Source organism: Agelaius phoeniceus, chromosome 5, assembly GCF_051311805.1.
Source record: "Agelaius phoeniceus isolate bAgePho1 chromosome 5, bAgePho1.hap1, whole genome shotgun sequence".
Lineage (NCBI taxonomy): Eukaryota > Metazoa > Chordata > Aves > Passeriformes > Icteridae > Agelaius > Agelaius phoeniceus.
Genome location: NC_135269.1, coordinates 38,355,690 through 38,381,235, shown reverse-complemented (window position 1 = coordinate 38,381,235; position 25,546 = coordinate 38,355,690). Strand labels below are relative to the sequence as shown.

Here is a 25,546-nt window from a genome sequence, read left to right as displayed (position 1 = left end):
TTTAAATGCTTCTGGATTCTTTATTCCTGAACATTATCAACATAATGCATAGATTTATGGCGGGTAGTAGTCACCAATTTTCTATTGGTGGGTCTCATGATCCCAATAGGGCCATCTAGCTTATTTATGATTTTGAACATAAAGCATGTGTGATTCTAGTGATGGCACCTGTAACTCTGCATGCCAGGAAACTTTCCCTTTCCTTAGTCCAATTTAGGCAGTAATAGGTTTCCACTCACTTGTAAGAGGAAAACAGAACATTGATAGAGGTAGAGCAACCTCCTGAACTTCTGAAGTCCAAGCCTGTCTGTACAGTTCTAGGTAATGAAGTCAGCGCAATTCCAATCACTGAAGAGTCCTCTGAACTCAAATGCCAAAACAACCAAAGTGCAGTTTGGACACCATCATAAAAAAGCCAAAGACTTTCCACTATTGTCTAAATCTCTGTGTCTTCTTCTGGAATCCAGTACAGCATGGCACAGAAACAGTATAGAAGCCTTTTTCAATGAGAGGAATAAATGGGGCCATGTAAGAAACAAGGTTGGGGGGGGCTCTTGGGGGGCTTTGTTTGGGGGAGGGGGGGGGTTGCCTCTTTTGGAGACCAAATTAAAACACATACAAGATATTTGTACTGGATCAGCTCAAGAACAACATTTCTCTGAATTTTCAGTTACTTGAAACAATGTGATTTGGGCAAACAAATAATTTCATCTGAGAGTATGAGAAAAGTGGTGCTCTCTACCCCTTAGCCCAGCAACTAGATCATGTGAAATGAGAAAAAGCTCAAATTCAGTTTTCTCCCCTACCTCCTTTAGAGCAAGGCTTTAAGGCAGCTCTCCTACACCTGGGTAAACAGCTTAAGTAACACTGATGATCTTTGCTTTGGCTGCAACTGTATCTGAATTTAATTTCATAGAAATGCTTTAAAAAAATTTAAAATTATCAGTTAATAAAGATTTTTCCTAGAGGACAAAATTCACATATTTGAAGAATGGGATAACATAAGCAGATTCTGTTTTGCTACACACCGGTATTTAATTTATAGCTGGGATTGGCCAGTAACATGAATACACAGTTGAAAGAAATATGGAACAGCTGACACTTCCTTTAGAGAAACTGCCCAAGGCTAACTGTCAATGACAGTTTAGGCTTTAGTTTAAAAACATATAACATGCCTGCTCCTGAAATCCTCTTTTGATTTAAACAGTGCAGCTTTTGAAAAAAAATTAAATGACTTCAAGAAACATCTTAAACATCTTCCCTTCACTAAAAATGCAGGAAAAGGAATGCTCTGACTGAAGAGGATCTGGGCAATTTGTGAAAGATATGACCAGCTTTTGTGCAACATCCCACTGAATGTTACAAAAGCACCCCCAAAGTTGCCTTCAGTAAGATAATCAATCAAAGCACTAGGTTGCTGAATATCCTACTAACATTCTTTTAACATTTTGCAAATCAGATGGAAAAAAGTGCCTTAAGGAGGTTTTAGTGCATGTTACAACCAACCTAATGCAATCATTCCTGTTTTCCACAAAGACTGACAGCAAACACAATACCATGCTAATGGTTCAGTATGCAATTATCCCTGCTGAAGTGCACAGAGGGAAGCAGAAAGCAAATGAGGCCAACTAATGCAGACTCTCTAGATTTCTTTATGCAAACAAAATCCAGAATGACAGAGCTGCAGGCTATTAGGTCTGTTTGCAGGGCTTGCTGCAGATATGTTATGTCGAGTATAATAACTTAAGAAGTAATGGCGAGCATCAATCTCTTACAAGAAGCTGGAGTTGAGTCTAGAAGCCAAATACTGTGAAGACCTGACATTTGGGGTCACAATGTAAAAAGACACGACAGTGATTAGAACAATCACACTAAGTGTATTGACTGATACTGCCCACTCTTGAAACGTGTGACTAACATTTACAGCTTGTTAACAATTCAGCACTGTAATTATAATAAGATCTTAAAATTTCACTAACAGCATGGAACTCATCCTCTGCTATTCCAAGTATTGCACAAATACATGACCTGGAAATGGAGATGGATACAGTTGATACTTCACTAGGTTCTAAGATCTTACACCTCTGAAAGCTCCTTTGAGAAGTTACTGCAGAGACATGATTTTCTATTTCTGCCTCCTTGGCCTGGGCTAGTGCCAGCCCCTTTCTTAGGCCAGCAATAACAGATGTTCAGTGACAAAACATGACATTTGACTTCTCGTTATATTTCATAGATAGTAAGCTTGACTGTTTGCCCCAGCACTGTTTGATTGACCTGTCATTTATGGACTACTTGTTCTCCTCACTCATATTTTTTGCCTTATATTCAATCCATTGTTTTAGCTTCATGTACTTTCAAAAGTATTTTGACCATCTCTTCACAAGGTCTACAAAGGGAGTGAGCTTAGGGTACTCTTACCAGCCAGGAGGAGTAGGATGCAAAGAGCCCTCTGAGTTGCAGCACCAAACTGTGCATGATCTGTCCACACACACAGGTAAATGGGTTTTTTTGAGTCAGAATTTGACAGACTCGAGGCAGAGACCCCAGGGTCAGGCACAGTATTCAAAAAAGCAGCTCCTTAGTCACTTCTATTATTGCAATATAGCGTAATCACATCTGGAAATGCATAGAACTACATATACATATGTTTACATCTATCCCAGTGAAGATCAGGGCATTACTGTACAGGATTGATGGGATGATAAACCTAACATTTTGAATAACTTTCAAACTGACCGTAGTATAACATATCATGCAACACATGATGCAAAGCATCGAATCATTTGGTTCAGAAACTGTGCCTCTTCTTTTTTAAGAACACCCCCAATCCTCTTCCCTTCTCTAGGTCCCAAAGAAAATTACTTTTATTCTGTGGTCTCCTAAAAGTAATCCTCAATTTCTGTCAAATGGATCATGCTTAGCTATTGACACTTCTCACAGACTTCTATGCATATTTATCAGACTGAGACTGTAACATTTTAAGATACCTTTACTGATTGTTCAGCATGGCCTTACTGGGCCACTTAACTGGGTGGATGCTGAGCCAGCAGAGGCTGACACAAGAGTTAGAGAGATGGAAATGTTCCTAACAAAGAGAACTGAAGAAAGGAAGAGACTTCATCTTATGTCAAGGCATTGTATTCAGAAAAAAGAATAAAAAAGAGATTCTGAAAAAACAGTCAGTAAAGTGGACAGCTGGGGAAAAAGTGAAAAGGGCTAGAAGTGAAAAAACATTATCAGAGCATCTTATTGTCTTGCAAGGGATTCACAGAAGGTCATTTAGCTTCTGGCATGCAGAAAGATCACAGGCAACTTAGTGCTGTGACTTGGAGGGCTCTCTCTATCCTACTCCTCCATTCAGTAAGACTTGAAAAAAAAGGCAGCTTGTATAACCAAATTGCCACTGAGAAGAAACATCCATTTTTCATTTAAAGAAAAGTAAAAAATAAATTCCACAAAATTATGGAAATTCCATAGTGCTCTTTGTTCATGAAAGGAAATCTACATTAAATGTCTTCACAAAAGAGGCAGCACTAGGGAAAACATTTTTTGGATTGAAAATAATTGTAAGCATTGGATGCCCCCACCTTTTTATCAGGTTCTTTTCATAGAGTTTTTCTTATGGCCCCCCCAAACAAAACCAGCCAGTGGAGAGAATTGCAATGCTTAGCAGAAAGGGTATATAGTAGTGTGGCTCCCATTGTCTCACTGGTCTTTTCAAGGAAGAAGCAAGAGGACGTCTTGTGTGCTCCTAGAGGAACTTAGAGACGACATTTCTCATGGAAGCCATGACTTCATAAAGAGTACAAAGAATTAGAAAAAGAGACATTTCCAGCAGAAAAGAGGTGTGGGAAGATGAAATAAAAATTAGTAACAAATAATATAGACAAATTCTGGGTTTTGACACTGGAAACTAAACCTGACACATCTAAACCTGATATGGGGAATTAAAGGAGAAATAAACTTATACATCTAAGGCCATGTCATCAAGTGAGAAAAAGATGCATCTTTTCTGAGTATGTAGTATGAAGGAAGTTATATAAGAGAAATACAGCAGTACTTGTGGGATGAATGTGACATAAGTGTAAAAGCAGTTCTGCTGTGGTTTCACAGCCACATGGTTTTCAGATACCCAAACCACCCAGAAGAAGCCCACCTACTTGAACTGTGCCCAGATTTGGAAAGGATTTCCACATTATTTCAACATAAAATGTGTTGTTTAAGCTGGGATCAACTCCAGATTAAGATGTCACTAAATGTCTGCGTGTGTGTATAAGTATATATAAATAGGTAGTAGTGTGCAGCTCTGCCTAAGCACCCATTATCATCAATATGAATCTTGTCACTACAGCCATTTGGAATTAGGGAACTCACCCTGAAGCAGATATCAAGGCTGTATTATACTAGGAGATTAAATGCATCTGGTACTGTTCTCTGGCTGTGAGAAAACTGATGTGGAAATGGTTCATGTCAGTACTGATCTCCAGATCAGTATGATCACATCTAGTCTGCGTACTGGATATGGTCTCCAACCTATATTAACTCCCTAGTAATCCAGAAAGTGTTTAGAAGCATGCTAGATATCTTAATAGATACCAGCCCAAATATCTGGTTTCCACATGAATATCTATTACAGATACATATGTTGTTCTGCTTTATTCTTCCACTGAATCCTCCCTCAAAGTAGTAGCACCTGAAGTTCTTACTTGTGCTCTTCAGCATGTTTGAAAGTAAATAGTTCAAATATTGAGACAAAATAAATGTGATGATATGGGAAAGCTATAGCTCTGAGGAATACAACCCTACACAAAATGCCATGGAAAAGGCAAAGAAAAGCTCTGTATGGCTGTCTGTGAATCATGTGTGCCATTGACATTAACTGAAAGAAACTAATTAAATCAATTCAGTTCAGTAACACTCATGTAAATCAAGCAAAAATTAAGAGATGAGCTGAATTTTAGCTACAGTACAGCACTGTGGAATTTCTAAGCTACAGAAAAAGAAACAGATTTCATGTTTATATGAGAAGGTGTATAGTAAGAATGAGGTGTGAAAGGGAAAATTTTGATATATTGAGCAAGTGTATTACCTTTACATTTCTGAAACACTTCACAGGATGCAAGTGAAAAAAGCATCTGAATACCTTGGTTCAATCTTGGTCCAATACACTTGTGTGCCTGAGAGGCTTTGGACAGACCAAACTATATCAGGTTACAAGGGATGATGCTTTAGCATATCCATGAGGTGATAATTTAGACCTAGTGTGAGCTGAAACCTTTACTACAAGTCCTTCTGCTTTCCTCTCAAGTTTATATATGTTTGTATTTTGGCTTTTTTTAAATAAGTATGTTAGACAGTATTTTCTATCATAACTGATTATCCACATTCTGTTCCCACTTTCCATGTACTGTCTTGACCTTTGTGGTTCTTATATTCAGAATTGGAAAGTCTTGGAATAAACACAAATAAACATTTTGAGAACTTGTTCACTGCACTAATAATTCTCTAATACCTTCAATGCGTATATGGTTTCTGAAATGCAAAATAAAAGCTTTCAAATAGAAAACTCAAGTATTACAAAAAATTATGTAACTCTGTATGTTATCCAAGCAATTTTCAGATGACTTAGTCTCACATCATCTAGAGAGACAGCTAAACAGAACATATGGGTAAGCACTAAGGCATTTATAGAACAGTCAAAATGCCTCTAAGAGCTCTGAATTGTCCTTACTTCCTTCAATAAACAAGGTGAACTGAACACCAACACACACATACACACAAAGGAACTTAATATCAGGTAATGTGATTGCCTTTAATTATATAAAACTCCCTCCCAGAAAATAAATACCTCCTCTTCCTCACTTAGGCAAACAAGAACTACACTATCCCCAGTTTCAGTAAAATTACTTCTTAACATGTTCTTTATTGTTAGAGTCACAAAACATCAGTTTTTGACAAAATATCTGCAGAATTCTTGGCTTCATAGCACTCTGCTGGGCATTGGCAATATTTTCCTTGTCAGATGGTTTAGTCCTTAGCACAAAATGCAACCTTGTAATAGTTCTGCATTAGGCATCCATTTACCCTGCCTTTCCACTTTAATCATGAAGAAAATGGACCTTAAGTCACTGAAATTAGCTTGAATTCAGTTTCCTCTCCTCTGCAGAGCTAACAGAGCATAGATTTATTTAAAAAAAAAGTTGCTGGCTTTCATACTAAATCACAATGTGCACCAATCATGTAACTGGATTACAGGAAGCACTAACAGTAGCAACTGCGCTTTCAAGTTGAGCAACCAGCAACATTGCTAAAGGCTGGAACAAAAAGGGTCAGCCAGGGCAAAACAACAAACACGACACTTGCCCTACATATTAAAAACCAGAAAGCAGCAACAGGCAGTAAGTGCTAATTCAAAACAAAGAGAGAGCGATACACATGCAATTCAAAACAAACCAGCTTCCCTTGGTAATTACATTAACACTACAATCTACTTCAGGTGACACTCAAGAGGGAGAAACAGAATGTTGAAATACAGAAGCCTGGAAAGAGCAGGGCTGTGTTTGGATGATGGCAACCACTCTGCTGTGGGACAGCTGCCTTTTTAAAGAAGGCATCTTCAAAATTCTGATGGTGGGATTAGTCCAGTGCACTCACTGCCTGACTCACAGCACTTTGGCCTCAAACATATGCTTCCCCAAAGGCTTTTTCTGAAAGGATGACATCAGAAACAAACCAAAACCACTGTCCTTCAGCACATCCAGAGACAGCTGAAGAACCCAAGCAATAAACAGCTTTCATGTCATGATTAGCTCATGCTGTTATACCTCCCCTTAAAGCACATAAGGTTCTCAGCCAGAACAGAAGGCTTCAGAGCAGCAGTTCCATCCTAGAAATGCAGTAGCAAAGCCTCAGACCAAAGCCACTTAATGAGAACTTAATACAGATTTAATGGACCTTTTTTTTACTGTGAATTTATCTGCCAACTGAAAATCTGCCTCATTTAGCTTTTAATGCAGGCACAGAGCCAGTCAGCTAAAATCAGGGTAGCCCTAGAATATTTTTCAGGATTCTTCCATAACTACCTGAGGACCATGGGACTCCAAAACTGTGCAAAACCCTAGTAAAACAACAATTCATAGGTAACAGTGTCATCTAATAAAAAAAAGCAGGGCCATGCCTATTCTGAGTTCCTTGCACTAATAGAAAGGTTTCACACCTTGAGCAGAAGTGAAATAATGCTTGCACTGGAAAGAAGGGACCAGGTACCTTCACTACAGGTCAGCCCTGCTGGTTTAGGCTAGCTTTGAGGATAGATATATCCAGTTGCTTGGCATCTCCTTCCCTTGATCAATACCATTCAGTATTGGGACTCAGTTTGCACTTGGCCTGTCCGCAGCAAAGCAGGACTGACAGTCCCTTATTTTGCTCTGATATGGATACTTCCACACAGCTAGTCCACTAACACTGCTAGCCATATAAACTCAGATGAGGAGGTCTTGTTTGTATGGGATGCAACAAGTCCAGAGCACAGCTTTTTGAGCCTAGTTCCCTGACAGTACTTTTTATCTGCTAAAACTAATAATGAGCAAATAAAACTACTACCGTCTTTTTCTTTTACCCTGATTATTCTTTTCATTGTCACTACTCTACTGCACTTGGAGCATTCATGAGGGCAGATCTCTAGAGTACCATACAGGGAACTCGTATGGGATTCTGGAACACTTGCTGTGCTAACATGCCCTTGTGTTCTGTGCTTTTTTTCCCTTGTTTGTAAAGTCCATTCTCTTTTAATCTCTCATCTTCCTGAGCAATTTACAGATTTCACTTTAATCTTTTTTAGTTCACTCTAATGAGTGCACAAGCCATTGTAAGTGGCTCTTCTTCCCTCCAGGAATCAAGGAGAGCTGCCCACGCATGGGGGTGAGGAAAGCAGTGTTTGTGCAGAACACATACAGACTGTACCATGCACCCCACCAAGGAAAGCTCTCCTGATAGCAGGCTGCTCCACTGGCCTGAAGGGTGAGGATGCAGCAGGGCAGCACCAGGATATGGTTAAACTGACACGCCCTTCACTGCAGGAGGGAGCACTGCCATCACCATCTTCAGAATGGGAAAGGTCACACACAGAGTTAACTGACACTGGAGGGTCCCCAATCCATATGTCCCAGAAGAAGTGCATACACCAACAAAGTTCTTACTCTTTGCAAGAAACAGGATTTTTTTTTGAGGAACAGAAGTGAATGAAACCTTTATGTCACCCTTTTAAAACCTCACTGCCTCTGTAGAATAGTTCTCTGAAGTACATTTTCTTGTGACCTATGCAGAATAAGTTCAAAGCCTATCCAGTAAAAACTGTGCAAACATCAGTCAAGACAAGAGGATCAACAGCATTTGAGGCAAAGGTAAGGTCTTTACCTACAGAGAGGCTATATTCTGCACTGGTCCACCAGATTGTTTGTTAATCAGAGTGTGATTATATAAATGCAAATTCCACCAAAGTGAAGAAATTCAAGACAAGAGGTCATTATTTGGATTTAGATGATCAGTCAGGCTACCCAAAGTTGCAATCCGTCTTTATTTAAATACAGGCATATTTATTCTAAAAAATAAAAATTTATTCTAAAAAAATTTTTCTAAAAACCCCTCCAAAACCCATAAAAAGTCACTTACCACAATAATCACATTCGTTGTAGGAATGGGAAGATTCTCCACTTCCAAGTCTTCACCAGTCATTGCTAAGAGATTGAGGGATGGGTCATAAACAGATCTGGGGAAGGCTGATTTAACAATTATTGCAGGGTGCAACTTGCTTATTTTGGTGTGGGAAGAAGAACGGAAATTTTGTTTGGAATCCTTATAGCTGTCTGTATCCAAACTTTTCTCCACACTCTCCACATGGTGATAAACAAACACAGGTTTTCCACTCTTTCGCTGATGAATTGCCAAAAAGTGATCACTGTCTCCGGAAAAGCAGCCTGTGGAAAGAGAAGAGTAAGTTTAGAATGTGTCTCTTGGCTATTCTGTACATGACACCGGAAATTCAATGAGATCTTTGCATTCTGAAAAATTTGGAAAAATATTTTTGGAATACAAGAATTCACTTAACATCTTACAATGTGTTTTCTACAGCAATAGATTAACAGGACTACAGAGTCTATCAAGTATGTGAAGTGTACCACATTCTTAAGCTCATTCTCACAGGGCTTTAAAAATGTTATTTATATTTCCAGCCATGGGTACAGTTAAAAAATATATACAAAAGCAGAACACATGCTGAGCCAAGTTCAACTTCTGCATTGACACCAACTTCAATCGCAAAACTTATGCAGTCAACTTACTGATGCATTTTATCAGCCAGTAATATCAAAGATGAGACTATCAGTGATCATCTGTTATAAATGGGCACTTGAGGAGAAAAGCTAAAGAACCTGATCAAAAAACCAGATTTAAAATTCGGATGAGTCCATAATCCCAATTCTACATTCCTTGCTCAGCTGCTTATATCAGGAGATCTTTTAACTCCTTATGCCAACTGTTGTTGACCAAAACTTCACTCGAGGATTGCCTGGCCAGCCAGTGAAGCATCTGGCTGTCTGCAGAGGAGATACTGGTGTGTGGCCATACCTTGCATACCTTGGTGCTGGGCACAAAGAACTCTCTTAGATTAGGGAACTGGAGACAGGGGACTTGAGCATTGCTAACAAGGAGTTAGAGTTGGTCCTGTTCAGCCTTGAGAAGAGATGGCTGAGAGGAGACCTCATCAGTGTCTGTCAGTATCTGAAGGCAGGGTGTCAAGAGGAGGTTTCCAGGCTCTTCTCAGTGGTGCCCAGCAATAGAAGAGGCAGTGGGCAGAAACTGAAGCACAGGAAGTTCCACCTGAATAGGAGGAAGAACTTCTTTGCTGTGTGAATGACTGAGCGCTGGAAGAGATTGCCCAGAGAGGTTGTGGACTCTCCCTCACTGGAGATACTCAAGAACAGTCTGGATGAAATCCTGTGCAAAGTGCTCTCAGGTGACCCTGAGGGAGGTTGAGCAGGGAGGTTGGACCATATGATCCCACTGGTCCCTTCTAACCCTACCCATTCTGTGATTCTGTAATTACATGGGTTTAGCTAATTATGTGTTAGTAAAAAAAAATAAAAAGTTATCTTTTGAAAGACAAAATACTTCCTGATGATGCCTTTATAAGAGGAACTAAGAGTAAATTTTTATTTGGTTTTCTGTTTTGTTTTCCTTCTTTTTTTCATGGATGAAAAATAGTGAATCTTCAGTGCCTTTATGATGAACAGAAAAGCTACAGTTGAGCTCCCAGTCTGGAAGGCAGTCTATCTGACCACAAAAATAGGCAAGGCTCAGCTGCCTCACAGATAAAAAGTAACTGAGACTGCATTAGTCACCTCCAGAAAAAAACTCCAAGAAACCCAGCGTGGTAGAAAAGGGACTTTGTGTTCTGAGAGAAGTGCACCCAGAGAGCTCACTCTGATCAGCCTGGAATTTCTTCTTCAGATGCTGCAGGACTTAATGGCAATGTTAAATTTGAGAGCTGATTTTTAGTTAAAAAAATATAAAATCAATCTTATTTTAATTCTCATAATGAGCTATGAAGACCAGCTTAGCACCAACAACATTTCAATTCAGGATGAACAAGAAATCAATTTGTTCTATTCAAACTGAATTTTTCCTCTGATTTTTTTTGCTCCTGTAAGCAAATCAAAATAATCAGTCATTTGCACAGCTCTATCCAGTGCCCTTAGGAGGTTTCAGTGTAGGTAATTACATTCTGTTGACCTAATTTCCCCAAGAAATTTCAGTCAGGGAAATCAAGGACAATACCTTATCTGTGCTATAGTATTGCTTTGCATCATTGAGAAATGCATTCTCTGGAATAAGTGGGTCCCTGTCAGTAGGCAGTGAAGCAATTTATAATATACATGAACAGAAAATCAATAGTGAAAAGACAGAACACAGATCCTCTATTATAAAGTAAAATGCTAAATCTAAGACTACTCTTTCAAATGGCTGAAACAAACACAATCTCCTAGATAACTACTGAGGTCACATGTTTTCAGCTCTTGTCAGGTTTTGATTGTGAAGACATCTGAAAGCAGGAGAAAAAAAAGAGAAACTGCAGACTATAGTCTTACAGACAGCTGAACTTCAAAACTTGTTAAACTTGCTGGGTTCTCATTAAGCTTTGTGGGTGTTGGCCTCATTGATAAAATCCTAAGGGCTGGTCTTAACTGGCAATTTAGAGAGCTGTGTCAGTGACAAAATAAAAAAAAAAGAAGCATCAGCACTTCTCATTGTCACCTACTTCTCACAGTCATCTCTTTGCGGTATTTATTTTCATGCCTCCTTCACAGAAAACCAGTATTTCAAAACTGATCATAGATAAGACAAAGGAATGTAACCACCAACACATATGGTGACTCTGCTTCCTTCATTCCTGCTCCTATGTTTCTGAGGATATCAAACTAACTGTGATTCTCCTTCAATTCTTCGTATGGCATGTTCTACCCACTTCAGTGTTCCAACTTTCCCTCTTATTTCATTATTTTCGCTGAATGAAGCAGAAAAAAATACAATTAACTACCAGCTTAAATTCTCCCCTGAATATTTTTGACTGAAAAAATAGTTAAAGGAACTACTGAAAAAGCTCATTTGTCCTTGAATCTCAATACTTTCTAACAACAGAATCACCATTTGCTTCTAAATCCCAGACTTGCTTCCATTAGAATGCTAAATATCACATCAGTAGCACCAGTCCCTGCAGCCAAACAAGGTCCACTGTAGTAGATTTTCAAGATGGGCAATGAAATATATTGTTTAACCTGTAGTAATGAGAAATTAAAGTCTAATTACATAACATTACACTTTAAACTCACGCAATTTTTTTCATCAGCTAAGCATTCAGATGTTCAAATATGTTCCAAAAAAATTACCACACTGAATTTGTTTATCCGAGAAGTCCACATAGCCCCAGTATCTTAAGTAGGTTACAAGCATCCACAGTGTCCTATGTGAAAAACTCCACTAAACTTAGATGACTGTGTATAAGGCCCTAACTACTACCAGACTTTGGCTCCCAGACTGCCATGGATGCCTCAGGTGACCCTCAGAAATGGCCACCTTTGATACTACAGGGGAACCTAAACACCTAAACTTCCTCTCAATTTGATGAAGTGATAATATATTCCTTCTCGACCCTCCAGACTTCAGCTCCAAACACAAACAATTAGGCACCAACCAGACACTTGGAGAATTAAGTAGTTAGAAATAACAGTACTTCTGCTACACAACACCTTCAAATATTTCCACTCTCCAACCCTCGAGGGAGAGAAGACTGGGATTCCTATATCAAACTATGCACTTCTACAAAAAAAGAATATGCTCCTCTGCAGCCACCAGGGAAACTGTCAGAAGCTATGAAGAACTGATTTTGGTGCCTTTTAAGCTTCAGATATTCCAACACACACAAAAATTCAGTAAATATGGTTTAGGAAAAGGTTCAAAAATATAATTCCTAGAGGTTTCTCTTCAATAAGCTTAGCAAACTTTATCCACAATTATGTTCTGATATTCTCTTCACACTACCCTGTTTGAACTCTACCTCAGGATGTAGAGTTATTTATGACTCATTTGAAATACTCACTCACTTGAAATATAGTGCTGCTATTACCTATTAACTATAATAATTTTATTCCTCCTCCTAAAATTGTCTCCCCTCAAGTGTATTTACAAAGAATTATGGTTTATTCTGCCTCAGCACTGCGAACAGACTAGATGTTAGATTGTGATTCCATGCTATTTCTTCTAGCCAAAAAATGCTGAGTCTTCACCTATCTCTCAGCTAAATGTAGCCATCTTCATGTCAAGGGAAATTTTATTTGTTCCAAAGTGAACAAAAATCAATGGTTAATTTCAAACCCACATCAGAACTTCTCTGAGTAGCAGGTCTGTTTTGCTCCTAGAAAACAACCGGTCCTTTCCTCAATGCAATGGTTATTACTAATCAAGTAATAACCATTCCAGCTTCCTTTAGTAACAGAAGCTGCACTGTGATTCTCTACTGATCTGAACTGCTCATTCCACCCTCCAGTTCTTCTCTGTACAATGTAGTGACTGGTCACAACTCTTTACTAGATTTCAGCTCCTGATGAATATTGCTATTTCTTTCTCTGCTCTTTACCTATAGGTTAACTTTTCCTTCCTCGCAGCTCCACAATGCCACTGCTTTTCCTTAGATTTTTTTTAACAAAAAAGCCTGTCTTGATCTTGCTTCCATGTTTATCCACTGTAAGTCCCTTCTTTAATTTGGCTGCTCCGGTACAACAGTATTCTCTTTACGGATACTCTCAGATTTAGTTACTTTTCCAATCCCTGGAGCTGTGCTTCTAGAACCTCTACCAAGTATAACACTACATCTATTAAAGTGCAACAAGAAGCTCCAGGGTGATGTAGAATGCATACTTTCTAAATCTGAACATCTTCACTACTTGCACTAGTTTCAGTATATCTATCATTGCCACCATTTGCCATCCTCCTGAAAGGAAAATTGGACAGATCCCTATGAAATCCCCTGTTCTGCAGAATCCAGCTGTTCTGCTTAATAGTTCAAAATATGTGTTCACTTGATCTTTTAAGTTGTCTGCAGAAACATACAAGATAAAACTATTTCTGTTATAAACTAAAAAAAAAAAAAAAAAAAAATCTAATCTACAGAAGACTGATGGAGAATGGGACAGTATTCCATTGGGAATATTCTGTCCAATGGCACAGAATTCTATATCCAATATATACATCATTACAGTACATGGACAGCACAAAATTTCCTCAGATGGGTAAATCACAGGAATGTTCGATAACACATGCTTATGAGCCTGTCTACAAAGTTGCATTATATATGCAGAATGGAAAGCCCATAATAAATAGTAAATCCGATGTGCTAGATGTTGTGGGCACTTTTGATTGTTCCAGTTGGCCTCTCCCTGATAGAGGAAAACCCAAGATTTCTTTAGACTGTCTTGACTCTCTAAATAGTTTGAGACAATTGACATTTTATCTCAAAGCAACCCGTCAGAAAATTATTAGACTCCCAATTCCCAAATATCTTCACTTTTGCTAGAATAGACAGATAAAAAACTTCAAGATAGTCAATAGCCAGTAACACAGCAGCATGTTTTTTATCTTCTTAAAACATAAAAATATCAGAGCTTTACAGATATTTTATCTTACATCCTTGTTAAGGAAATGATGACTCCCTACTCACCCCACTCTCAGTCAAACAAGCTCTCCTTGCCAGCTCAGCCCCAGGTTTCCCATAGCAGAATCTCAGACCTCTGGTTCCTTTAAATAATTTTACCGTGATACAACAACACAAAAGCCACTCAAGCTGGGTGCCTCCCCCTTAACATCCTCTACAGCCACAAACTAGAAATTTATTTGACTGGAAAAGGAAAATTCCCAGTGGGACATAACATAAACCTGATAGGGCCACGATAATGGTGTCTAAAGTAATGATGTGTGTCTGGAAAAACAACTTGAGGTAATTTCTTAAATCTTGTTATTTATCTTAATCCGAACAAATTTGGTTAAGTTATGCTCCTGAAAAGTCACATTTTTCTATAATGAGATACATACTCTATATTTGCTACTTGCAAGCAGTGCAGCCACCCCAAACACACTGACAAAAGTGCTGTGCTGTATCTAACTAGTAAATAAAATGCACAAATGAATATAGATACCTAGTGCATATATTTTAAATGCACAATAGTACCTAATACTCACACTTAACACACTAGCACTATAATAACACTGAAGTCTTTTTATAGTAAAAAGAACTTGGTATATTACACAGCTTGAGGTTTCTATGCTAAAAGCTGGAAATTGAACGGAAAAAAGCATAAAATGCAGACTCATTTCATAAGGGAACAACATGCTGAAACTTGATGGATTGCTTTCAAAGATAAATTTAATTCAAATGCAATTTGAGTTACAGTACTTAAGGCTGCTGCCAAGTAATTTCTCATTTTCAGTGACAAAAATACTTACCAAATTTTGGTAATTAAATTTTGTACCCTGAGCTCCCCATGCTTTTTTCCTTTCTGTTTGGCTCACCACTCTGAAAGAAGCTCTCTGTCCCATACAAACTTCCTTCAAACCTATAAATTGGCCCCAGACTGGATAGGCTTGGCTTTATCATCTCTTGCACCATGGTTTATTACCTGTTGAGCAGCTGTCCCAGTCACTGTGAGATGCAGGTCAATGTACTTATGCAGACCAATGATCAATCCTCTCCAATAACACCAGTTCTCACAGCTGGGAGATTCATTCCCTGCCTCTTTTTAGAACATCAAGATAGAAATGGACTCCCATTCAGAGCAGAGTTTGCAGTTCTCTCTTGCCTATACAAGGACCATGGAGGTCTTGTCCCACAGAAAGGAGAAAAAAATCCTTAAATGCCAAAATGCTTATTCTCATGCTGACCATTTATGAGCATGGTTCTAACCCTCAGGAGTTACAACAGCAATGATCCTAAGGGAAATGCTAACTGTTGGTAATTCTAGACATAGCACAAACACTCCTGCAGGTTTAGAAGACTTCTGTCTGTTCTGGACTGTGAAAGTTGTCTCTTCTGGTGCATGCAACAGGACCTTCCTTTGGCTTTGCCTTCAAAAGACAGAAAATCTATTGCTTTATCCCTATTTCATCTACATTACCAAGAGAAAAGAAAAAACACAAACAAACCAACAAACATACTAAAAGGAGTCAACATATCTGGTGGAAAATTTAAAGGTTTTATATTATGTTGAAAACAAAAATGAAAACAAAAGCTGTCTGGAGGCAATATGCTTTGCATATGTACTGTCTAGCTAACAATATATCTCGCTGTCACCAAATAGTACATCAATCAAATCTAAATCTCATCTGGATAAAGTTACGCACTTTTAGCCAAACATAAACTGCTGTTGAGCTTTAGCATGGTGCACCAAAAATTATTGCCAATAAAATTCAGTTAAAACAGTAGCTAAAATACTACTTGAACATTAGCTGGGCAACAGAACATACTTTCATAAGTGCTTTCGTGAGGTACACCAGGGAAACCTGAAAAGGGAAAAAAACAAATCCACTTGCTGCTTTGGTAATACATGAAGTTTTGAATTGACAAAAGAATTCACTTAGGAAACTACTTTCCATAAATAACAGAGGGACTTGCATGCTGTGACTGTTCCCATCATGCAGAGACTTATGCCAAAACACCACTGCTTTGTCTTTAGCCAAAACCTGTTAGTGCAATACAAATGAAGCCATTCTTTACTCAAAGTAGCTGCTAGACCTAATGATCAAGCATGCTGCTGTATAGCTTCTCACAGCCTCCTTTGGGTAGATTAATTCTCTGTTACTTTCAAAATCTTTTTTATAAACAAAGATGAAGCACACCTTACACATGTAAGTGAAGCCAAGAGTTAATAGTTAGCATAGTGAAAATCTTAACAAACTAATTCAAGAAGTGATGTTAGTCTAGATCTAACTTTTATAGAAAAACAAGGAATAGAGAAAAAGTCACAATTACAGGAACAGTAAAATCAAATTGTCTATCCCTTTCCCTGGTATTACTCTAACTCCATGCTTCTCTGGGTCCTCAGATCAGTTGTTTCCCACTGGTGTTAGTGATGGGCTTTGTTATGAGGAGTTGTCAGCACCTGGAGTCCTTCCTCAGGAGTGATATGATGTTAATGCTGATGGATTTTTCTTTCTCCTCTCTTCTTCCTTCCTCTTAGGAAGCTACATATATCTATGTTTTCTAATATGCATTTATACTTCCTCTTTCTTCAGTTGGTTTTCAGTTGGTCTGCAGCTCCAGGTTATATCTGAACTTACTATAAAAGGTGCCACATATGTATGTTAGATACAATCTCTTAGTTCTCTTCATTAATGCCTAAAACCAGTTTCTCAAGCTCCAGGTCTGCATTTTTACCTTTTACTGAGCTTTTTCTACCATGGAGTCTTCAGTGCCAAGATTGTGCCCTATCTCTTATCATCCCATACCCACACTTGGCTAACGAAACATCCTGTGCTTCCACTCTTCAAGCCTCTGCTGCTCTACCAAGCCTTTGTTACTGCTCCTCTGTATACTACAGTTGTGCCACACACACACAAAAAAAGATCAAAACAGATACAAATGCTTGCTTAAGTAGAAAATCTGCTGTCAGAGCTAACCCAAGCAAAACAAGCAGGTCAAGGAAAGTTTGGACAGACCAGGTGTCCCAAATGATCGTGCTTGAGATTGATCAAAAATCACCAGCAAAGGTATGAGCAAAAGTCAGATTTAATATTAAATATGTCAAATACTAATCATGAGGCCTTGCAAAATCAGGACAAAACTTACAGCCTTGCTACTAGCAATGGCTACATCCCATTACAGAACTACTAGGTCACATTCCTACATAGGAAGGGTTCTGTGCTTTCCTAGCTAGGTCCAGGAACCAAAGGCCAGGCCTTTTCCAGCAGAGTCACAGTACCCATGATAAGTCAAAATTCAGAGCAAATAAAGTACATCAGAGCTAAGCAAGAACAGGATAGGACAACTGTAAACATTCAGAAAAATATTTTGGTTTGCCGCTAAAAACAATTTTTTGACCAAAAATTTCAGACAAAATCAAGTAGTACAAAATGTATGTATCTGTGTGAGCAGGAATAGAAATGATTCTTTATGCATGTGTTTGCAGCTGTGAGAGCAAGAAAGGGCACACACACATGCATGTGTGGTGAGGGTGGGAGTATACACAAGAGAAGGAGGAAGGGAGGGAGGAAGGGAGGGAGAGAGATGATTGCAAGTATTTTTTCCCTTTCTAATAAGCAATCTGCTTAAAACAGAAACAACTGGAATTTTATTTTTGCTAAATTTGTTCTTTTCTGTAGGAGAAAAAAATGCCCTGGCCAAAAATATCCACAGCTATAGTGAATCAGGATTAAGCATATGAGTGGTATCTTTTTCAAAAAGACACTTTGCATCTCATTTCATGGGCCTGTTGCGTGATACATCAATACTGAAACTGGATACCATAGACCATTGATTTCACTAGGTCTGCTCATGTGAATTAAGAGATGAGCTAGTGGTCCCAAAGGCACTTAAGTATTCTGCCATACTTATGCCTGGCACTAATGTACCACATAGACTCCTGTCAGAATTTTTTTTCCAGAAGGTGCAAGAAATTGATGCAATAATTTTCTAATTTTTGTGATTACTGTCATTTTTCCAATGAAGGTTGTAGGTAAATATTGCTCTGCAAAAGATGGATGTAAATACGTAGCATTTCAAGGAAATAAATTGTATTTCCATGGAAATATATAGCTGTTGTGAAGCAAAGTCAACTCCACTCTTAAAGTTTTGGCTTTCTTTTATAGCAGTATTGTTCTAAAAAATCCCACTGAGGATTTCTGAGCAGATCTTATTAACTTCTCCAAGTATTTATTCTGAAGCCATGCTGAAAATCCTACAGCACAATGACTGTGCTTTATGGAGTAAGAGCCCTATGCTTCCATATAATTCCCCACAGCAATCATTGTAATACCCCTGTGGAGGGGGGGCTGCCACCAAATAGAGCCACAAAGTTATGTCATTAGCCTCCTCCTAGAGAGACAGTCCCCCAAGAGCCTAATTCATGGACTTTCAGCAACTCTCCTGCTTTGCTCTCCAGAGAAGCTCAGACAAGCCTTCACTGTCTAAGATGTTTTAGTCTTCCTTATAATACAATAAATGGAATTAGTCAGAGATTCCAAGACCACAAACTTCGATAATGGATGTACTGAGCATAAATCTCTCATGGAAGACGATGCCTTTTAAAATTATGAATAGCAAGAATTTCTACATGTAAAAATATGATGAGCCTCTTTTCCAACTAAACATTTCCTCAAAAATATGAAGTCAGATAATGAATTATAAAACTATTTTTCCCCCAACAGAATTTTGAAGAGACAGATGACTACCCTCTGATTATCCATGAGTCCTACTAATAAATACAGAAAAGACTCTTCTAGTAAAAACACCCACTCATGGCCAGCAATGTGTTTTTAAAGAAGGCAATTATAAGAACCAGCTTCATTTAGATTATGTTAGTGTAATGAAGCAGCACCCTTACTCATTTTTTAAATCAATAGCTCCTTCACTTTCACTCTAAATGTATTTGGAACCTAGAATTATTCATTCATTAGTATGAGATTACTGAAATGGATCTGATGGCAAATGCGTTTTGTGCAGATCTCACCTCAACCCTAAAAGTACAGCCTCCAGATTCTTTTACTTTTGTTCAGAGCTTGTGCATTTTATAGAAAATAGGCCTGCCCAACACCTAAGTAGAAACTGCAGTGCACTCAATCAATTTCCAACCATGACAATATCACACAGTGCCTGTGTGACCAGGAAAGCTGAACTCAGCAGAACTTAGTCAGGACACCCTGTGAGCTGTGTGAGAACCAGTCTAGCATATTTATAACATACATTTCTACCTAGCGAATTCTACCCAAAGGAGTGTTAGTCTGTGGTCAAAGAAACTTCAGGTTTGATATAAGCAATCCTCCTGTTACTACAGCATTGCCCAAAAAAGATAAAATGTGATTCCTCTGAGGGCCTGGAAGAACGGATCCATCAAGAGGCGGAGACAAGGATCTACACACTTCCTCTCTGACAAGGCCAGCAGGAAAGTATTGGTTCATATTGATTAAAGGCTGTCAATGCATGTCTTCACTGCTGGAGAGAATAATAAAATGAGGTAATAGAAGCTCTTAGCAAGATAGTGTAAGACCTTTCTCAAAAAACCATGACGTAGATGACCTGACCAAATAATCAGGTGTTAACTTTCTGCTTTTGCAGGACCAGGATTTGTTTATCCTAAAAGCAAATTCTGCAAAAATGCTTTCTTCAAGAGAGGTTTTTAATGCAAGGTAGGTGATGTGTTGAGACCATGATTGATAGCTGTTAAGTTTTGGAGTACCAACAAGTCAGGTTGGTTTTCCTACTCTGTTTCACAGAATCACCTATCTCCAGTAACTGTAAATACATATATTTTAATTTTATTTTAAAAATTTGCTAAAAAATAAAATTAGGTGAAAGAGGTAATTAATTGAGTAATGTGCATGACTCAAATGGCTCTCTAATTACAAGTTAGTCTAATTCATCACTTTGTGTTTTTCCTACTATCTGCCATTCTTTTAGAAGACAGTGCCTCCTAGTCACCTTGGGATACACTAGGTTTTTATTGCAAGAACATGTGTATTAGATCATACATACTAAAAGAGAGTATAACCTACGCTGTCATGCACTCTCTCATGCAATGCATAATGTAAGTGGAAGGTTCATGCTGCCCTGTAATCACTTGCTACAAATTTAGGTCTTCCTGCAACAGCAAGCTCTATATAGGTTGATTACTTCACCTGCTGCACTCAGCAGAAGGGCCTAATTCTGTTTTCAGAGATGCACACACAAGTGTCTTATTTTAGGTAGCAATGTATGCATATACCAACAGCACAATCATATTTCATTTTCTGATAACATGACTTTCATACTATATTGGAATCAGTATCTAAGTCAACTCAGTAAAATGGTACCTTACTGAGCACATGAAAATCTCTGTAAAATTGTAGTTTCTACTTTCTACAAAAGGAAACTGGATTTGCTATATGAGCTCTACTTAAACACATTAATTATTTTTGCTGTAGCATTGGCTGAAGTAAATGTAGACTTATGTTTTCTCTAAAATCTATTACCACCAACTGATATCAAGAGAGATTTTCCTAATACCTACTGATGGTGTCTTAAGCATTCTCCAGAAACATGTCTCATAGAAATTCAGCTTCAGAACAAAAAGCTAAGCAGTTTCCAACACATTACACAAAAATTGACATTTGGGATATAATTTGTGACATAGCAAGCAGAATGCATCTTGTGATTTCACATGAACCAAAGCTTCAAAATCACCATAAATAATTCGAAGGTCTAGGCTATACATAAAAGATGTCCATAGTGGTAGCCTGTGTAAGACCAAATTTTCTACTTGTATCAGATGAAACAGAGATATCTTAGGATGTTAAGCTTCCTTTGTTATTTCACTGTTGTGACATCTTCAATGACTTCCAACAAGAGCAAGTTGTATGCAGCCCTGCCTCAGAGGAAGCACAGCTCTTGTGCTCTGTGTGAACCATGCCCAACCATGCAAAGGTTGAATTCAGCTCCTGTACATCCTCCCCCTTGTCTTCTCTGAAATAATTATTTTCCATGATTACTCAGGCAAAACAGTAGCACCATATAAACATCTATTTTCCTCTCTTTTTCTTATGATTAGAGACATTTGAATAATAAAGACAAGATCTCTTTGCAAGAATTCCCAGTAACTTAATGGAACAAGCAGAACTTAGTAAGGAAAGTGAACAGCTTACTGGCAGAATATATACCCAGTTTCCATTAGCAGGATAGAAAAATGAAGCACAACAAAACTAATGTAAATTCCACTGTTAATAGAGAATATACTGAGATTAGATGGCATGTTATGTCAAATAGAGGCTTTACTCTAATTTTGTACAGATGGTAAATTTAATACATGTTGTAAAAGAACAATTTAAAAGCAGCTTAAGGCTTTTATTAAAACAGATCATGAAATGCTCCCATCTTTCAGTCAATAATCTCTTGCACATATGAATATAAGCCAAAACAGCATGAGCATCCTAACTATAGATTTACAGGAAAGAGGCTCCATAAATTTTATGAAGTGTAGCCGAATATTACAGGGTAATAAAATACCAATAACTGAGACAAAGTTATTTCTCCTGACAACTGTAAAAAAAAAAAAAAAAAAAAAAAAAAAAAGCAGTAAAGCAGTTATTTTCATAATAGACCTTATTTGGGATGTTCATACAGCTCTTCTATATTAAGACACATGAAGTTCAATTGCTCCTTTCAATGATTCTGCAGTAAGACAACGCAATGCAAATTTGTTGCAGGTTAAAAATCTTTCCTAAAAACAACATTCCCAGGACTGAAAGAATCAGTACCATTGCATTTAATTGTAGTTCCTAATTAAACTTAATGGAACTTGCAAGCGTTTACTACTTCAGAAGTGGCTACGCTTGTCATAAATGACAAAACAAAGAAACTCTTCAACTTTACTAATTGAGAACTTAATTCAATTATACAGTTACCCCAGATTTTATTTCCTTCCTTAGATAATATATGCTGAAGTCTGCACAGGATAAACGGAGGCTCTGAACGATGAGCAGTTTTTCACGGCTTAAAGGAAGCCTGAGATTTACGCCAGAAATATAAGCTCTGACTACTGGAACGAAACTGGCAGTGGAACTTCACGTACATACTAGGGCGCTCATCGCTCACTGCATTTCTGAATGAGGCACACGTTTTGCCAGCAAAGCAGAGAGAGGATTTATTAGCATCGCTAACAGCCGAAACGCCCGCTGCTGTCGCAGCTGAAATTTCCCTTTCTAAAACCACTGCTGCCACGAGCACATACAAGTAGCGACGCCTCCTCACCAGTATCTAAAAATAAATAAATAAATAAAATAAGAAGAAGGAATACAGGGAGTCCCGATTTCCCCTCGCTGCCGTAGCCCCCGGCCAGGTCCTCGCGATCCGGGGCCGAAGCGCGGCCGCTCCGCGGGGCGCGCAGCGCGGGGCTCGCCCGCCCGGGGCCGCCGCTGTCCGCGGTGCTGACGGGCGCTCCCGCCGCCTCCGGGGCTGGCGGGCTCCGGACCCGGGCGGCCGCCGGCCGGACCAGGGCGGCCGCCGCCTCCCGCCCAACAGGTGCGCCGCCGGGCGCAAGTGGGTCCCCACCGCCGTCCCGCCCGCCCCGCCGTCCGGCCGCGGCCGCCCCCGCTCACCTGCGGCGCGGAGGTGGAGCAGGAGGCAGAGCGCCCGGAGGCAGGCGGCCGCCCGCCGCCGCATGGTGCGAGCCGAGGGCAGCCGAGCGCGGGGAGCCGAGGGGAGCCGAGGGGAGCCGAGGGCAGCCGGGCAGCGCCGCCACACCGCGTCCCGCTCCCCCCGCCCCCGGCAGTGAGCATGCCTGGGAGCGCGCTGCGCATGCGCAACGCCGCGCGGGCGCGCGGGCGAGCGGCCGCCCTCACCTGCCTCCCCTCCTGGCGCGGGGTGAGGCGAGGGGCCAGCGCGGGCAGCGGCACGGGCGGCGGCTGACAGCGGGAGATTGGGGCGCGCAGTAGCCGCGGGGAACCGCAGGGTTCAATAGCAGAGGCAAAAAGAGAGATCTCCGTTCCAGTGGTGTATTCGGGGAGGAGGCGAGAATGGGTGGCGGGGGGTGATTTCCTCCTGGGTTTCCAGCTGGAGCAGCATTCGGGGCTCCTGCTGAAGCGGCACGGTGGAGATTGTATCTCCCCAGTCTTGCAGCGCCGAGGAGGCGATCTCGGGAGTTTGGGCATGTCTGGGAGGACTTCGACGATGTGTGGGTTTATGCTTGAGGTACAGGTAATCTTCCTCTTCAGTGTGTTTGAAACACGTGTTGTAAAATAAGCAGTTTGCAAAAACTGCATTGTGAAAAATCACGGTTGATACATAAATAAAGGAAGAACCGCTGAACTCCAGGCAGTGGTTCAGACCAGGCTGATGCAACACCTCCTCAAGAGACACTTAGTGAATTGGATTACACGGGTATCAGAGAGCAATGCAAAGAGGCCAAATACGAAGCAGTCCTGTAACAAGGTAATTTTCTAAAGTTGAGTTTAATTGATCAAAAAGATTTTCTGGAGAGCAACCATGCGAGCTAGTGGCAAATGTGTCACCCAGCAAGTGATCCATCTACAGGAGTCTGTTACTGGGCATGGCAAGCAGTGTACAGCCATGGTCAGGTCTGCAACTGAAGTGATGTGCCCCAAGTGAAAAATAGCAAAGGAAATTAACAGAGCTTGCTTGGCTCTAACAGGCTTTGAATGAGCCTTTCTGCAGAAATTTTCTTCATACAGAGATGGGAAGGGCTGCGCAGGCCCTGATATCTAGATGGAATTGCAAGTGTGACTGTACATATGCAAACGAGCTTCCTTTGCCAGCCCCCACACGGCTGTTCACGCACGTATAGGCAGTCAGGTCCTCGGCTTGACAGCAATGTAAGTGAGAAAAGGCTTGGGTTGGAAGACAGCACTCAGTCATGAGCTCTGCCGGAAACGGGGAATTAATATGATCAAGGGGATTTTTGAACAAGGAGTGGTATTTTAGCCCTGTCATTTCAGTCATATCTTTTGTAAGTATTGTGCCTCAGATGTCCTGCTAAGCTATGAGATTTCTGGTGCTTCCTCTGCTGTGATGATAATTTGCTGTGGATATATACAAATTACAGCACATCCTGTTCCACTTTAATCCTTTTAGTCCTGACTAGTTGAAGTGAAAGCTAAAAGAAGTGAAAGAAGTCTTGTCTGTATGGTGCACCACACTTGTGCCCCTACAGCTCCAGTTCCTACATGCCCCAGCCTCAGAGGTACGTTTGTACAATACCAATTACAATTTAGCCAACTCCCAGGAAGAGATTAAAGAAAAATTTACTTTCAGTCCTCTGATGTTTTATATTTTTTTGTCCACAAGTCCTCACCCTTGTGTGTTCCAGGTAAGGATTTAGGGTCAAATATCTCAAGAGGATAACTTTACTGAAGCTAATGGTATTGATTTGTCCCCGTGTGGTTACAGATGAGGCAGCTGTGGTTTCATATGATTGAGTGCTGTAGCAATAAGTACTCACCTCACTTGCAGAGCCCTAAGGCACAAAGACCAGATGACTCACCACTACCCTGTTAAGGAAATTATTTTCCACTGGGGAAATGTCTTAAGATACTGTTTTGAGCCCACATCCAAGAAAACATTTAAACTCCATAAACATAAAACATCCAACTCATGCATAAGCTGAATTCAGTTGGAAGCTAAGATTAGACTAAATAATTTGCTGAATTTTTGTGTCAATGCATCCTTTTTAAAATACAGTCTTGTCAATGCAAAATGGAAGCATTACTATGGAGTGGGAAGTTGTTACACAGAAAGTAAACTAAAACATGTTGCATCAGTTTGAATTCTCTAGCTTCACTGATTTTTAAATTTATTTCCACGTGTAGAACACTATATTAACAGCGTGGAGATCATTAGTGAATGACTTAGTTAAAGTGTATTAAGTGTAGAACTGAATTAAATGTTCAGCTGAATATTACCAATAATTCTAAATGAGTAAATGGTGTGGGATATGGCCAGTTTTTTCCAATATTTTTTCCATAGTACCTTCATCTCTGATATGACATGTTGAACATGCTGCTGAGAAGTCACACTTGGCGTTGGTTACAATTAAAAGAGACTGGTCTAAGTGTTAGAATTGTTGCTGTTTTCCTCCTGTCACATTGACTAGACCATCTTCCTTGTCCGGGAGTCATTTTGCACTGGGCTTTCATTGACAAATTGCTTTAAGAGGAAGCTAAAACAGTGAAAGCCAAATTCAAAACTGATCTTTGGTTTAAGAAGCAGCAATACGCAGATTATCAAGCAGGGAATATATTT

The 25,546-nt window shown here is 39.7% G+C and overlaps 1 protein-coding gene across 1 annotated transcript in view; it reads right to left on the bottom strand.

The window, feature by feature from the left end:
- The window catches only part of PTPRR (protein tyrosine phosphatase receptor type R), a 138,421-nt gene extending 115,251 nt beyond the window's left edge, over positions 1-23,170 (bottom strand). Inside the window, exons 1-2 of the mRNA XM_054631446.2 lie at positions 22,888-23,170; positions 8,671-8,975 (exon numbers count right to left, since the gene is read on the bottom strand). Coding sequence (XP_054487421.1) covers positions 8,671-8,975; positions 22,888-22,951 — 369 coding nt within the window. The 5' untranslated portion in view covers positions 22,952-23,170. The remainder of the gene's footprint in view (positions 1-8,670; positions 8,976-22,887) is intronic.
- Between the last annotated feature and the right edge of the window lie 2,376 nt (positions 23,171-25,546).